At 43.1% G+C, this 16,386-nt stretch overlaps 1 protein-coding gene across 2 annotated transcripts in view; it reads right to left on the reverse strand.

The window, feature by feature from the left end:
• Positions 1–14,521: 14,521 nt before the first annotated feature.
• The window catches only part of ATP2A2 (ATPase sarcoplasmic/endoplasmic reticulum Ca2+ transporting 2), a 39,538-nt gene continuing 37,673 nt past the window's right edge, over positions 14,522–16,386 (reverse strand). For both annotated transcript variants that reach the window (XM_054392812.1, XM_054392811.1), the window contains 3 exons: positions 16,216–16,349; positions 15,075–15,192; positions 14,522–14,954 (listed from right to left, as the gene is read on the reverse strand). In XM_054392812.1, coding sequence (XP_054248787.1) covers positions 14,685–14,954; positions 15,075–15,192; positions 16,216–16,349 — 522 coding nt within the window. In that variant the 3' untranslated portion in view covers positions 14,522–14,684. The remainder of the gene's footprint in view (positions 14,955–15,074; positions 15,193–16,215; positions 16,350–16,386) is intronic.

A 16,386-nucleotide genomic window follows, 5' to 3' on the forward strand; every position in this document is an offset into this window, starting at 1 on the left:
AGACTCAGTTACTCGTATTCTAGTTCAGGGAATATAACAATTAGCCCATAATAAGCAGCTGACCTCATTCTGTCCTTTAAACACATGCTGTACACCTTAGAAGAAAAGATCATAAAGCCCAAAGCCTAAGTTCAGGCTACACCAAATCCATGATGTAACTCCCCAAAGTGAAGCAATTCCTAGGTGAGGTGAGAAAGCCATTGCCATCCAGTTGTACTGTACAGCATTGGTGTGTGTGGGGCTGCACAGGGAGTGCCCTGTCTGCTTGAAATCCTGGCATTTAAATCAGAGAGCTCATTAGTGATACAAAAGACAGAAGTGATGCAAAGGGACAGGATTTCTTCAAACCTCATGCAGACCTGGTAAAGGCTAGCAGACTTCTTTTGCCAGAGCCTAGAAGCAGGGCACATTCATGATACGGTTGGGAATTGTCTGATGCATGGTCTGGAGCAGGCAGCTGGCTCAGGCTTTATTCTGTGGGGTGCTGATAGCACCTGCAATACTGTCAGGATTTCTAATTCTGATTTCCAGATTTTGGCAATCTAAGAATTGTGAAACAGAGATAACATAAGGAACTGAGGATTGCTGGCCAATATAAATGTTTTCTGTCTAGGGGAGGTACATTATCATTTTCTGCTACTGCTGATTATAAAGAGATTTCTGATTAGGACTCTTTTTCTCCTTTCAGTAGCTGTCTTCCTCATTAGGCCTGCTTCTGTGTGGTGATTCTTTCTTCCTTGCTTTTCCAGGAGCTCAGTGAGGTGGAAACTGATCCATGCAGGAGAGAATCAGGGAGTATTTCTTACTCAGAAACTTCTTTTTCCTCAGTTAGATCTCATCTATAAAGCAATCTCAATGGCTGTGTCTGCCATTGTAACTTCATTGCACAGCTACACTGTAACCAAATGGGTCTTAGAAACCAGATCTAAATCAGTGCAGTCTCCAGGGGGCAAAAATTTAGTCTAAATTTAAGACAGTCTACTAAATTTAGTAAGTTAAGGCCATCTATGTGGGCTTGAACTCTCACTATAAACCTATGATTTCAAAGTAAATAGCATTAGGTGGGGCTTAAAGTAGAACATTCTAGGTAACAAGTGTTCAGGGCTGCCCATCAGTGAGTTGATAACAACTCCATGTCCTACCCAGCAGAAATCAAGGGCACTGCAGCAGATTCTGCTATAGTTTCTTTAACTAGAGCACCCACTGTGGCCCTAAAGAATGATTCCCCTATCTGTTATGCAAGGGTTGAGAGTTTGAAAAGTAATCCTGTGAAATTATTCCTGAGTCTGCCTCAAAAATATTCTTACTCCTCTCCCATCTTTCATTTCCTTTTAAACTCTGCAAACATTTTTGCTGTCCCTCTTTTTGTTGTGTTGTTTTGTTTTTTAAAATCCTACTGCATTTTTAAATCCTTTATCTGTTCACTTCACAGACCTGCAAGAAGGTTGATTGGTTTCAGCATGCTGAGGAGGAAAGGCAAGAACTGTAAAGTTGTTGTTGAATTGCTGTGCCCTGGCGTAAGGCTTTGGTGATAATTAACGTGTTTGTGTCGGGCCAGTAACCAGGTCTGGGAGGGAAGAGTGATGGATGAGAGGAATGCTGGCCTGGGCAGGGGGACAGCTGCTGCAGTTCCTGCTGCCTTTCTAGGGCCCACAGACTGCTTAGGATGTCATTTGGAAGCTGGCCAAGAGGAGGCAGGGACATGCCTGGGGCTGGATATTTGGGAGAAAAGGATAAAATGTTACTCTGGTGCAAACATAGCTGAGTAGAGACTTAAAATGTTGATGTGGGGAACTTCAGGATAAGAATGTCTATATTAAGTAAAGCCCTTTGGCTAGTCCATGTCCCTCACTGCTGATGACAACCACAAAATAGAAAGAGTGATTGTGTTTTCACTTACTGTCTTGAGCCTTGCACTTACTCTGCAAACCTTAATGGTTGTGTAATGCTGGGTATGGAATGTGCAGGGGAAGCCTCCGCTGCGGTGGGTCACCGAGGGATGTTTACACTGTAAAAGCCTCCCTTTCACATAGCTTCCCCAGAACTCTGTAAGCTTGGAGAGCAGATTCCCTTTCCTCCTTTTTCATCCCATCAGAACACCGACACATGCAGAGTGATGGTTTGGGGCTCTAACAAGCAGTGCAGTTCCTGACCTAGGAATTTAGAAGGGATTGCATTTCCTTCATGTGGCCATTCTCAGTTCCATTTCTTAAAGGACAGCAGATGCCATTATTGAGCTGCCTGCCCTGCAGTGTGTCCTGTTGGGGTGTATTAGACCAGAGCATGGTGTGGCAGGGGACACTGACCTTGCCTGCTGAACATTTGCTTGTGGACACTTCAGCTGCCCTTTTATCTGCTGTCAGCTGTGTGCTCTGGGGTGCTGGGAGCCTTGTCTGGATGACAAAGCAGAGGAAAAATCCTAGGGCTTGGACTTGATGTAAATTTCTTAAATGTTTACAGAGAACAAAAAGTCCAATTACATGGCAATGGCTGGGCAGGCAGGCAGCAGCAGTAGCAGCACACTGCTTAGCTAATGAGGAGTTCGGTGACTTGGAACATCTCCCGGTTGGGCTCCCTGGGCTGGGGGAGTTTAAGGCTTGGCAGAAGTGAGCTACTTACATTAGCAGTTGATCCAAGAACTTGGGTTGATCTGGCAGCACAGAAGAGCCTGTTCCTGTTCTGGAGAGGCAGCACGTTGCCCTGTGCTCTGCTGTAAGGGCCATTAGGTGCCAGCTCTCTCCCTGAGCTATTTAACTGTTTAAAACATCCCCTAATTTTTGTTGCTCCTTTTTTCCTAGTGTTTAGTGTGTAATATATTGCATTAGTACTTGCTATGCAGTATGGTTTGATGAGTTGAAGCTGGTAACTTGGCTTCATCCTCTTTCAACACTGAATAGTTTTCCAGGAAAATGAAGTGTGATGACATCAGCAGAGGAAGAACAGCAGTCCATGGACACGCATCTTCCGTAGGATGGGCTATGTAAGCTGCTGTCCATATGGTTCTTGAGATAAATGTTTGGCTGTCAGGAAGCCAAGTGAAAAGCTGTGGTCTGTGACTGAGAAGATTTTCTGCCTTGTAAAACTTGGCAGGATCCTGGGTAGCCAGTGATGGAGTGGGAAGGTGGCGTAACCTCAGTTTCTGATTTTCCTGCTGAGGTCCACAGTAAGATGGGGCAATGTTTGTATGGGTTGAATTGACTCTTGATCTGGCAGTCCCACATAGCCTGGAGTGCAGGTATCTGTTTGACTAGTGGGGAAAATTTAGCATCATTCTTAGTAATTCTTGTGTTAGTTCCAGTTTTAGCTGGCCTAGGTCACATCCTGGTGGTGCTGCCGGCTGTTACAGGAGGAGGAGCAAGGTATGGAGACAGACTTCAACCTTTTCTAAGCTCTCCAGGAGCTCAGCTTTTAATAGGTAAGAGGTGGGTCCAGCTAACCTTTCGGTGTCTGTTCTGTGGACGTCACGCTGAAACTCGTCCAATTCAAGAAGGCTGGAGGACTCAGTCAAGTGTATGCTCCCCTTATGGAAATACTGGGCTTTGAGGAGTCTGAAGGACCTTCCACCCAGTGACACTGGAAATATTTGAGTTCTTGTAAAAGGGATTTAACCTTTCCTGTGTGTGCTTTGATTTCTGCTTTTGTTCCTGCTGCCTCTATTGCCCATGAAGGGTGATGAGGAAACAGAAAGATTTCATCTCCTTTTGTGCAATGATTTTACTATCCATGCTATAAATTCAGAGGTTTTACATGCTGGAAAGAAGAACATCCATCATCTGGCCTCAAATAGGCATGGGGACATTTACAAGTTGGGTAGGACACAGAGCTTGTGGGCGTGCAGCCATGGCAGCAAGGGAAGCATTGCCTATCCAGGCAGGACTCACCTGAGGGAAGGGGAAAGCCTACAGCCTGTTCCTAACCCTGGTCTAGTCTCAGTGAGAATTGCCTTTCCACCTGGCTGCTAGTGACAGGTAAAAGAGGACCCAAGTAGCTTTGTGGGACACTGCCAGTGAGGCTTGCACCAAAATGAAGTGTCTTGGTGAAGACTTCAAAGACCAGTGCCTGCTGCTGAGGGAGCTCTTAATCCCATTAGGCTTCAAGATCAGAGCATCAGCAGCTCCATTTTGTGAAAGGTTGGATGTTGTTAGTCTTTCAAATCACATCTGTTGGATAAAAGCCCTTCTGGGTTAAGTAGAGACCTCCCTAATGAGTAGGTGGAACCTGATTAAGGGAAGAGCTAAATGTTGGTCCTACCATCGCAGCTCTGAGTAGATGCAGAAAAGCAACTCTGAGCATTAGAGTGATTTCCAAGAGGAGAAAAGAATCCTGGGAAGTCAGCATGCTCCAGGGTCAGTGTCAGCTGAATTCAGGTCTTCAATTTTAGGTGCTTGAATTTAACCTCAGCACCTTTATTCACTCTGTCCTTCGGGAACCTGTGCCTGGTTCTCTGCTGTGGTAGCCAGCCACCAGCAATGGTGGCCTTTCTCTGGTTCAGTTACAGATGCTGTCATAGACCTGGTGCTGTGCAGTGTGCACATTTATTCTTCAGGCTCATTTGGGCACGTCATATGCAGCTTTTTGCTGGTTTATTGCAGAATCTGGTCAACATGATGCTGGGCTGTGGGCAGAAATGTCAGCAGTGCTGCTCGGGGAGGTTCTCTATCTCTGGGAGGTAGAGAATTTGTTAAAGCAGGTTCCGGGTGCTTTGGAAACTTGGCCTTGGTTTCTGACAGGCCACCTGTGATTTGCATGCCTTGTCTGGTGGAGGGAAGACTGAGTTGATGCTACAATTGCCTTCTGGGTTGGTTTGTTTTATCTGTGGGAAGTTTGGGAGCTGCAATCAGGAGCAGTGTGAGGTTTGGGAAGCAGCCCATTATCAGTCTGTACTTTCTGGTTGAGGCTGAAGTTTCCAATACCTCATGGCTGATTTGTAAACATGGCCTTGGGTTCTGGTGCTGTCAGTTCACTGAAGGTATAAAGGCCCTTGGTGGCTTGTTCCAAGAAGCTGACAAGGCCCACAAATGAGATGCTTTGATTTGATAATGGTCAGGATTTGATGCCTGTAACTTACAGCCAGAGGCGAACTGTGTCCACAGCAAAGCAGCTGCTGCAAAACAGGACTGGAATTGCTGGTTGCAGCATGGTGTGATGATATTTGGTAAGAATCTGTGGAAAGCTGAATAGCTCCACCATGAATTTCTGTTGGTATGGTAGCCCTGAGTCAGTCCAACTATGGAAAGTGAGGTGGTTCTTCCAGGAAGGGGAAGGGTACACATTCGATGAGTTAAAGGGGTGGTGGGAGCTTTCCTGCCCATGGTTTGCCTGCTGCAGGTCAGTCTTGTACCCTAACTGAAGGCCCATTTTCATGATAGTGACAGTGAAGGGCAGATGCCAGAGAAACTGATTTTGAGTCAGGCCATCTTTCTCAGGTGTCCTGGGTGGCAGCACGTGTACTGCAGCTCAGTGTTTTGCAGTCATGTTGTGCTGGAGCTGCCTGACTGGGTTACAAAGGCCTGAGCTGGTTGCAGCTTGATTGTTGTTGGCCACTGATGTTATCTTGCCGCAGAAGTAAAGGTGTTCTCTGCCTGCCTCTGCAGGAAAAACTGACTCTGCCACCTGCATAAATAGCAGGGGGTTTGTAGCAGCCCAGACTAAGTGAGTTTGGGGAGTTTTTTGTTGTTTCTGAACTTTATTTTGGTTCATCATGGTATCCCCTCTGCCTCAAAAACAGGTTGGATGGGACACACCAAGTGTTTCTTGGATGCTGACAAGGACATGAACAATCCCTGCAAGCTATGTCTGAAGGGCAGCTCACACCTCACATGCTGAAAGCTCCTTTCTGGTGCTTTCCTCAGGCTTCTGAACCTACGCATGTAAAATCCACCTAAAAGTCCTTCCTTCATGCCTGAAGAGCCAGCCAGGTATGCCTTAACTCATAATGGTGATGTCACCATGTGCTGGTTTGGGGCCAGACAGATCGTCTCTTGCCCCGAAAGGGACAAAAGAATGAGACTCACACAAACGGATTGGAGAGTGATGGAAAGTTTAAATGGAAAAGCAATTGGTGAAGCTACAGAGAACTACAAACTACAAAGCATAGTGACAAAGAGTATCCCAAAGCGTACAGAGCCTGTTACATAATTCCCAGAGCTTCCCAATCCTTCCCTTCTTCCCACCTGAGGGTAAACCCAAACCCCCCAGGGCTCTTTCTTCTCCCTCCCACTGCTAGGCAAGTCTCAGGCTGGCCAGGTCTGAGACTGCCCCCGCCTCCATTCTCCTCCTGGCATTAGGCCTAGACAGGCCTAGGAGGCCTTGAGGATACTCCCCCGGCATTACCCGATAAGAGAGGACATCTCCCGTGGGAGCAGAGAGGGAAGAAAGAGGAAGAGAATGACTTTGCAGATGGCCTTATAGGGTGCAGGATTTATGGGTAGAAATACGTCGTTTCCTGTGTCCACCCCTGTGGGTGGGCACCCAGGACACCAGAGGTGTATCTCATGCGGCAGTGGCAGGGGGCACCCAGCCTAAACTGCCACACACCATAATTCTTGTGTCTGGCTTACATGCAAGTTGCACCAAAAGTACTTCCACTTGAGGCTATGTCCAAAGGCTTCTCTGCACTTCCGTGTGGTTGAACTGTTGGGGTGAAGTATTTGAGAAGCCCTTCTCAGGTCATCAGTGCTCAGCAGGCTGCAAGGGGATGGACCACTGGTCTTCTAGTCATCACTTTTTTCCTGTGGCTCTTTCCTAGTTGAAGTTAGAAGAAAATTTGCCATCTCCTTCCCCAGAGGCTTTTCTCATTTCTCACCCACCTGCCCAGGGATAGATGTGGATTCTACTCAGAGAGATTCATCTCAATGTACAAATGAGGTTATTTTCTGCCCTCTGTATTTAGAGCTTGATGTAATTTGTCTATAAATGCCCCAAACCATGAGCTGTGGGGAGCTGTTTCTTTGCTCTGTGGCTGTCAGTGAGCTAATCTATGTGATGCTTCAGAGCCAGGGAGTTGCAGTGAGAGGAGGAGGAAGGGGAAGATGAAGCTGGTTACCTTATAGCATCTCTTACCACTTCTACTCGAATACCCAGCAACCCACTGAGCAGCACACTTTCTTCACATGGCTGTACTCCAAAGTGCTGCTTGCAGTTCATTTGAGTGACCAGCTCTGAGTTAAGCATGCAGATCATAATTTTAGAGAAATGTTTAAAAACTTCAGTTTGATCTGTTTGCTCACCAGTGAGGCAGTGTCTTGATGCAGAGATGCTGAAACCATCCCTGGACTTCAACTTGCTGTGACAGCAGCACAGGCAGGCAGTGAGAGCTGAATGATGACTTCACATCATCACTAATTTTCACATTTGGTAACAATGCTGATGACAAGAAGGTCTGCAAGTTGAAAAATGGGCAGCAGATGAGCTGGGCAGCAGAACTAACCAGGAAATAACTACTACAAGGATATGCTGGTACAACACAAGGGTGAGAAACTGGACTTTAGCCACCTTCTGCAGAGAAAGACATGAGCTTAATTTTTTCGTTTCCTAAAGCAAGGCTAGAGGTTATGACAAGGGAAGAGGTGCTAATGGGGTGGTTTCTTCCACTAGGTTCTGAACGAGTGACTTTAATCACATAGCCCAGGTGTCTGTGTAAAGCCTTGAGTGTAATGCCCACAGTGTCCCAGCTGGGAAGAGCTGCTGGTGACAGTGCTGCTGGTGTGTGCTGAACACAGGCTATAAATAAGCTGGTGGGAAGAGCTGCAGTTGAAGATAACAGCCAAACACCAAGCTTGGTTCTGACAGCCTCAGCCCAGAGGTTAAGAGCAGAGCTCAGCTTGCTTAGAACAACACTACCATAGTAGGAAGCAGCCACAAGCAGTTCAGCCCCACATATTAGTGCATCTTCCACCATCTTAAGAGTTCAGCTAACAACAGAACTCAATCTTTGTATTTTTAAACCTCAGGCTGTTGTGTTTGAAGGGTCTCAGACATCTCACCTCATTTGGATAACACTGTTTGCTAGCACCCTGCTGATATCACAGGCTGGAGGGCAAGAGGCAGCACATTTAATTTAAAACACATTCCTGAAGCTGGCTGAAGTTGTGTAGTTACAACTTCCCCCTCATCTTACTCCAAACAAAACTCAGTTTATGTGCTTTGGAGCATAGCATTACAGGACACTTGGAAAATCCTGCATTTGCCCTTGCTCAGCACAGACACCTGCACTCTGAGCTCATGACAGAATCCATGGTTTAGGGGGTGGAAGAACACTACTTCTAGAGTGTTTTGTACCAGACAGGTACCTTGTGCCCAGTGAATGGGGAAAGGCCTAACAGCTGCTTGAGGTTGGGACAATTTAGAAAACAGAAGAGGATAAAAAATAAAATGTAATTGGGAAAGAAATGTTTATTTTAAGTTTCTCAGAGGGATTTTACAAACAATGGAGCATTTAAAAAAACTGAGTGATAAAAGTACTTGACAGTGTCCCTTAAACACACACGTAAGCCCCTGGACAGAGAAATCACACCAGCGAGGAGGTCAATACTGCCGGAAGAACAGCTGGCATCTGCATAGTTCTAGGAGGAAAGACTGCAATGGTGTTGGTGCTAGAAAGTGGCATCCTGGCGTTAACATAAGAGAGCACTGAAGTACGCATACATGTACCTGCAGAAAACAAAGTGCATCAAATAACACGCCAAGGAGGTATTGGAGAATAAATTTATTTACCTGATACAAATGGAACTAGGTGTGATGCTTCATACTGTCAGCATGTAAAGAGACAACTCATCTTATTTACAGCTTCTACAGGTCGTACATGCAGTTGTGGGGGTCTGGCTAGGTCGGTTGTTGCCTTTTTTTTTAAGATACTACAATATTTTGTATTGCACCAACATCTGTCTTACTGCCTTAGATTTAAATAAGTTACATTACAGTGCAAAAGAGGTCAATTTGCACAAATGATTTAAAAAAACCCAAACAAACAAAACAACCCCAAAAGGTATGAACTGGAGGCTTACGGTTGAACGTTCACCTGTAATCTTGTCCATGGATATTATAAATAGGAAAGCATTGTACATAAGCTGTTATAGAATAGGATGTCTGGATGATACAATACAGAGAAAGATTTGTCTACAACCCAAGGCATGCATTATTTTGATATTGTACATGGTATAACCTGACGTTTTACATACAGAAATATGGAAAATTGGCTGACAGCTCCACGATTCTGGTTCAAGGATAAACAAACTCTTCTCCATGCAGCACAGAACCCAAACGTCTCTGGAGAGAGTTTCCAATTCAGTAAGCTATATTGCACATTTGTACATCTGTATAATGAACTCCTAATGGTACCACACATTTCTTTCACAGAGAACACAATGTTTTTTTGTTTGTTTTGTTTTTGGGAAAGCAAAGAATCCTTACACATGATACATGCAGAAGTTTTGGTAGATGTGTTGCTAAAAACACATGCACGCAACAAAACAACCTTACATTTCTGCAAAATTGTTTAGGAAGCGATTACTCCAGTATTGCTGAAAAGGAAAGAAAGAAAAGGCATCAGTTAATGAAAGGATGAATGCTAAGTACCATTATACAAGCAAGACTAAGATCAACAGTGACAGAAGAAAAGAATGTTGAAGTTTGACAACTGCCTGCACTGTCATTGAAGGGACACTCTCAGGTTACTTTGTTCATAATGGCCAGAACCCTCTACATCATGGCTCTGCTCTTCTGAAGGCAGCAGAGCTACCTTTACCTTTAGCAAAGCCAGCACTTCCTAGAGAAGACTGCAGTGAAAAAGAATCCAGAATTTTTTAGACATTTCTCTGCCTGACTAGTGGCAATAGACAAATCTCCCTTATTTGTAATTTTAACTTTCAAGTTCCATGCTACACAGTTTGAGCTTGTTTAAGAACTTCAAGGGTGTTTTTCTACAGCATTACATTGCAACGTTGGCCCCAAAGTGACCTAACAATGTCCCTTTTCCAAGTTATGCAGCTCAGTCTGGGAAGCAGTAGGAAAGCTTTGAAGAAGTAATTAAACAGATTAATGTGTAGGCAAAGGGTAGAGTACAAGGTAATAAAGCTACCACTGTACTTTACTCTTAAACCACAGCTTAAGGGTAGCCTTGCATCTAGGAGAGGAGTACTGGGTACTTCAAGTCCCTAGCATTCAATGGTAGCTCTCCAAAAACACTGCTTCACTCTGAAATTTAGGCTCTCCTGCTAAGATTTGAAAATGCATATTAATGTAATTAAGGATGTAATTAGCAGAGATTAGGGAAACAGTTAATGGTTAGAAGTGCAAATAAGTAAAACAAGACAGGTGCAAGAGACAGACAACTTGCTATCAGTTTTACCTCCCTTCATCTCAGCAAATTCAACCATCTTTAAGCTGTTTACCGTGTACATTCTGCACATTGGCTGTGTTCTTGGCACAGTGACAGAGGACTGCTGTACTGCATTTTATCATCAGATTAAAAACTCATTTTCTTACCATTAGCCTTCTCCAAAATGGCCTCCCTACAAACATAAGCCTCACAGCATTTTGACAGACTGGTATTTTTCTGCAGCCTCTCTCATATTTATTTGTTTGCAGTAATACTTTAGGAAACCAAGTATGAACTATTTTTATTGCTTGGATGCCAGCAAAAAGCTCGTTATGTAGTTCACAAACAGTACTTGGGATCACACATTTGAAAGCAGAGAGGGCCCGAGGCACTACAAAGATAAAAGCCCCTGTCTCAATATTTGATGTATGACTGCAGCTGCCTGACCACTTTTTCTTTGCTCTGATTTGGACCAGGCTACAGAATCCTGAATTCAAGAGGATCTACTCTCATAAATCTCACTGGTTTCCCATGATAAGATGTCTCCTTCCTGCCTATCACAGGATTGATACCAGCCTTGCAAACCAACCTCTAATACTAGAAAATAAGTAGTGATAGGTGAGGACAGTGAAAAACTCAGAAGACAGTGGAGATGAAAAAGCTCAGTGAGAGCAAAGGGAAACAAAGTATAAAGTTATCTAAAAATGGGGTGGGAGATAAAACTTGAGCAACTCAGAATTATTTCTGCTTAAGTGCTTCTCATTTTCTATTTTAATATTTTAGTCCTGTAAATAGGAGTTACCTATTTCTACCCCCAGATGACTCTCACACAGGGAGAGGGATGGAGGGGAAATACATAGGGAACAAAAATTAAGAGTTTCAAATGTGAGAAGTCCTTTCTCCTTGGGCTCCCTAGACAAAAGGTTCTATAATTAAAGAATGGCAGGATCTACACAGTTAAGCACAATCATGTCACCTTTACTTGCAGTGCATTACTAACCTGGCACTGCATTTCTAGAGTTCTGCAATTCAAAAGCCAGCAGCTGCACTACGCTGTTCTAAAGGCAGAGGCACACTCAAGCAAACTCTCAGCCTACTCAACTGGAACAGGGTTAAGACCAGATCCACAGTACTGGAGCTCCAAGATCACAAGGAAGCTCATGGGAGGTCTTATTGTTTGGCCAGGCCAGACCCCACAAGGCTGGTATTTACCATATAGTGGCAATGCTTGGAAAACAAAAGTACTGGAAGCAGAGCAACAGCTGCCATAGAACCTGAGAGATGTAAATGCTCATCTTAGGGCTCTCTATTGCTCGGCAGGAGAATTTGGATGGCAAGACTGGGAGAAATAAAGGAAAACAGGGTAGATGAAGATAGCTTGGGCTCTTTAGGAACACTTTTCAAAACCTAACTGTTCCTGTCACCTCAGGAGCCTGTATGGATGAATACTGCTCCATCTACTACCCACCAGGCATCCAGCTTTCAAAGGCAAACTCCAAGGAACACAAAGCCCTTAATGCAAGTGCCTGGAGACATCTGATTCAAATGAGCTCTCAGATGTCAGTATGGAAATCCATGACACAAGCAGTAAGATTCTTCTTCAACACTGACAGAGAGCCAACAAAGGTGTTGAAGAATGAATTCTACTTAAAATCACTTAAGTGATTTTCCCCTTAGGCTTCTTAGAGACAGGGAAAAGCAGGATTATTTGGTGTAATAGACAGGAATGGGACTGTACAAAAAGCAGAGTCCTTCATAATGACAGTCAGATACATGGCTTTAAAAAGTCCACCAACATGGTTCTCTGGAAGTTCACAGAAACAATGTTCAAAGATTCAGTGGCATTTGTGTCCTGAAAAAAGTCTGTCCATTATTTTGAGAGCACACAGAACTAACTTGCTAATATTTTTTTTCCAAACAAGCAACATGTTTGTACATCTTTTGATCTCAAGGAACCCCAAATCATATGATCAAGAAACAGGGACAAGTCTCCTACTGCTCATTTGTTACTGAAACACCAAATGGCTGATGCTGGCCATTGCCAAACTAAGGTTTGTGCACCATAAAACCCAAGACAGGTTCCCCCACACTAAAGAGGGCATTCAGTGGGATTTAAAGATTTTAATGCTTACAGTTTGGCACACACCTACATCATCATCAGGTCCAGCTCCCCTACCAGAGTCACTTCAGCATCAACAAGTCAATGTCTACATAAACCGTGAGTCTTTACAACAGTGGAATTTCAGATGGGGTCTGTGTATTCTGAGGTTAGAAGCTATATTTGAAAGCTTGAAACCCAGAGAATTATCTGTGCTCACTGGATTCCAGCTGGCACCAACAGAAAATAGCTTTTAATAGTTTTCCTCTGTGAGGAATCAGAAAGCTGTTTGGTTACTAAAACAGAAAGAGTAACAGCAGAAGATAACACAGCACCTGCTCCTCTACAAAGATGTAGTGACCCCAACACAATTTTCAAAGACTATTCTGTTAAGCCAAGGCTGTTATTTTGTCTTTTCATATGGCCACTGTACAAAGTTTCCACTCACTGGAAACAAGCTGGTTTTGCAAAGAGGACTGCCTGCACTTTGAGCACTGCAGGTGCCAAAGACTAGAGAAGAGTGCTCAGCTCAGAGGGACACCCCCTATTTCAAAGCATGGAAAAAAAAAAAAAAAGAGCTTTGGAGTAAATCAGCACCTGACTACAAGTACCAGAGTATTTTGGACACTAAACATTCATGTGAACAGCTGTCACTGTCTTAAGTTACAGATTTGTCCAATTTTATCTCAAACTTAAGACCAAGTGCTCTAAGATCTTGGGGCACTAAGGCTCCTGGGTGCTATAAAACAAGACCTAAAATGCACTAAACCAAAAGCAAGTGGCTTTGCCTTTGGATGCAGTAATTTGAGCTTCAGACCACAAAACAAAGAGTCTAAAGTGGTGATAATAATGTAGCACAGCAGAATTTGACAAAACACAGCATGGGAATGAAGGAAATTACTATTTATTCTTCAACATGTATACAGTATATGCTATTTTACAGCAAGTCACCACTGGCATGGTGAAATGGAAGAGAAATACTCACTTTAGTCGATGAAAGTTGGAAGGCATTGGAGAAAAACACCACAGTTAGGACTGTTAATGACTTACACATTGTTGATACAGGACTGAATTTGAAAACATGCTTTAACATTTACCGTAATAATGAAGGTGGTTAGTGCCACATTAAAATAAAAATAGTTCTATACAATATGTTCAATTTGGTCATGTGCTATTTACAGATTTTACAAAAAACACACACGAGCTTGTTACTTCAAGTCAGGCTAACAACAGGCCAGCAGAGTAACTCCACGTATACAACTGATCATTAGTGCCCTAAGTGTAGGAAATCCAATTTCTAGCTATGCAGTGCAAGTTATTTTCCAGGTCTCATTACAAGTTTTGATCTTAAAGGGGAAAGGAAAAAAAAAAAAAAAAGGATCTGAGAGATGTAAATAAGGTGTTAAAACCCAACTTAAACTCTTTTGAATTAAAACAGATTGTGTTTGTTAAAAAGGCTTGGTTTAGACTTGAGTAGACAGAAGTAGCCCTCCCTATCCCTGCATACTGGGCAACACCAGCAAAATACGGTCTGTTACAATAAAATACAATAGACAAATAAATAATCTTAAAAAACAACCCTATGTGTGTTGAGAGTATGGAAGAACCCCAGCAGGCTGCACCTGTAATGGCATTTTCTGCACGAGCAAGATTAGGCATACCTCATACAGAAACTGGTGTAAACAAGGACAGTCGAGAACCAGGAGTGAGGGAGAAGGAAGAGGGGAAAGGGAGAAGAAATCCTCACCGAGGTACTCAGTGCAGAAAGTTCTGCTTATGACTAAAAAAAACCTGACTTTGTGACAAATTAAGTTTGGATGATCATGCAGAAGACAAACAGTTACATGCTTTTTTAGTTTTAGACGACACACATTCATTCCCTAAAATCTGCTGCCAATTTAGTTTGATAGTGTCCGCTGGCTCGAAAAGAAAAAAATTTACTTTTTTTTTTTTACATAATGAATAGACTATTGAACAGAACACTGTACATGCTTTTCATCTACAAAAAAATATTTGCATAAAATAGTGTTAGTTCTCTGTACACATCAATGGACACTTTAACTGTGTATAAAAGAGGAATATATTGCCCCCACTGAAGTCAGAAAAAGCAAAAAAAAAAACCCTAAACAACCAAAATCTAGATTATGAAACCTCCATCACCGGCAAATATGTTCATGTGAAAATTCAGCAGAAATAGACAGTTGCTCTAAACAATAAAAAAATTAAGTTAAACCTTTTCTTTGAATGGAAAACTCGTCACCATGTCAGTCAAGACCAGAACATATCACTAAAGTTAGTGTCTGTGCTGTAAAGCCAGATAACCAAGGGCATAGTAATGAACACAAACGGCCATGAAACTCCTTCGGTGCATGCTGACAAAGAACAGGGTTTGGTGGCAGGCCGCACACTATCTTTACCAGGTTCCAGGTAGTTACGGGCCACATATTTGAGTGTTTCATCCAGCAGAATGACAGGTAGGGAGATTTTCAATACCATCAGCCACTGAGTCACATTCAAAGGTGTGATCTGGAAGATAATCTGAAAAAAAAAGCCAAGCATTACATCTCCTCTCCCCCTCCATCCCTTGCCTTAAGGTCCAGAGAAGTTTCTGCTCCATCTCTGAGCTCAGGAATGGGAGTAAGATAAGTGTGCACTTACTGGCAGTGGTTCCACATAAAGGATAAGGAAGTGAAGTGACATGGACAAGCAAATAGCGCCCACCAGCCAGATGTTTTCCCATGGGGGCATCCTCATCAAGGACTGGTTTTCTGATAGACTGCAACAGAAACACAGTACAGAGGTGTACATAAACAATCAAGAAGAAATTCAGTAAATCAGAAAACTAGCTGGGGAGGAAAGCAGCATGGCACATCAATTATCCCAGTTGTGAAGGAAAGAGACACCAAGATATGGTTCAGATGTAGGCTGTGACTTCAAACTACCTTGGAAGTCTGCTTAGCAAAGCAGTCACAGTTCAGCCTTGCATTTCTTTATCAAAGCTCATTCCTGATCTAGTTCACCTTTCTCCCTAAGACCCTGACATCCTCTCCATGGGAGGGGTGAGGAAAAGATGGGAATGGCATCACAAGACATAACCTTCCCCAGTCTGGGGACCTAATGCACTTCCCTTTCTTCTGAAGTTCACTTAAAGACTGGATATACAGGGGGTCAAGGACTTGCACCTATTTAGTGCTTTAATTCTCCTCTTCAAATGTAAACTGCATTCAGGCTGTGCTGTAGAAGAGGCCAAGATCTAGAACATTAGATGTAGAGCAACACACACTATGTAGGACTACCACAGGACACTTGTATTTAAGGTTTATTTGTTTTTAAATTAACTGACCTCCAAGCTATTTGGAGAAAAATACCCTTGACATTGTGCTATTTAGTGGTTTCCATTTATAATCTAATATTAATTGGCTAAACCCACATTCCCTTAGGGCAAGAAAAACTATTTTCCATATCTTCAGCATTCTTATTTTAGTTCTCCTTGATATCACTTTATACCAACATAGGAGGGATAATCTGATTGATTAAGCTTAGAAATAATGGAAAGTATTTCAGTTGTTCATGCTCAGTCCAATACCAGAGTGAATTGGCAGACTTAAAAATATACCTTATGCTAAGAAGCCTCCATTGTTATCTAAGAGAGTCATTTTGTTTGCAAAACCAGAACTCAGAAAGGAAATAACTCATTCTTCCTTAGTTGAGCCATAGACAGTAATAATCGAACAGCACACAAAGAAGGATTTGGGATAAGCTATGCAGAAGCTTGACTTTCCCTTTTGGACATACGAACCTGTTGAGAGCGTTGCACATCTCTATGGTGACCAGTACAGAAAGAGCCATTGTCATTGGATATGGAGACTCAAAAACCACGCAGTCAATACCATCGAAGTCTGGATTGTCCTCTTTGCACTGCAGGAAATGGCTCTAGAACAGAACAATGTGAACTCACTTCCACAGCTTA

The sequence above is a fragment of the Indicator indicator genome, chromosome 26 (genome assembly GCF_027791375.1).
Source record: "Indicator indicator isolate 239-I01 chromosome 26, UM_Iind_1.1, whole genome shotgun sequence".
In the NCBI taxonomy this organism is placed as follows: Eukaryota; Metazoa; Chordata; class Aves; order Piciformes; family Indicatoridae; genus Indicator; species Indicator indicator.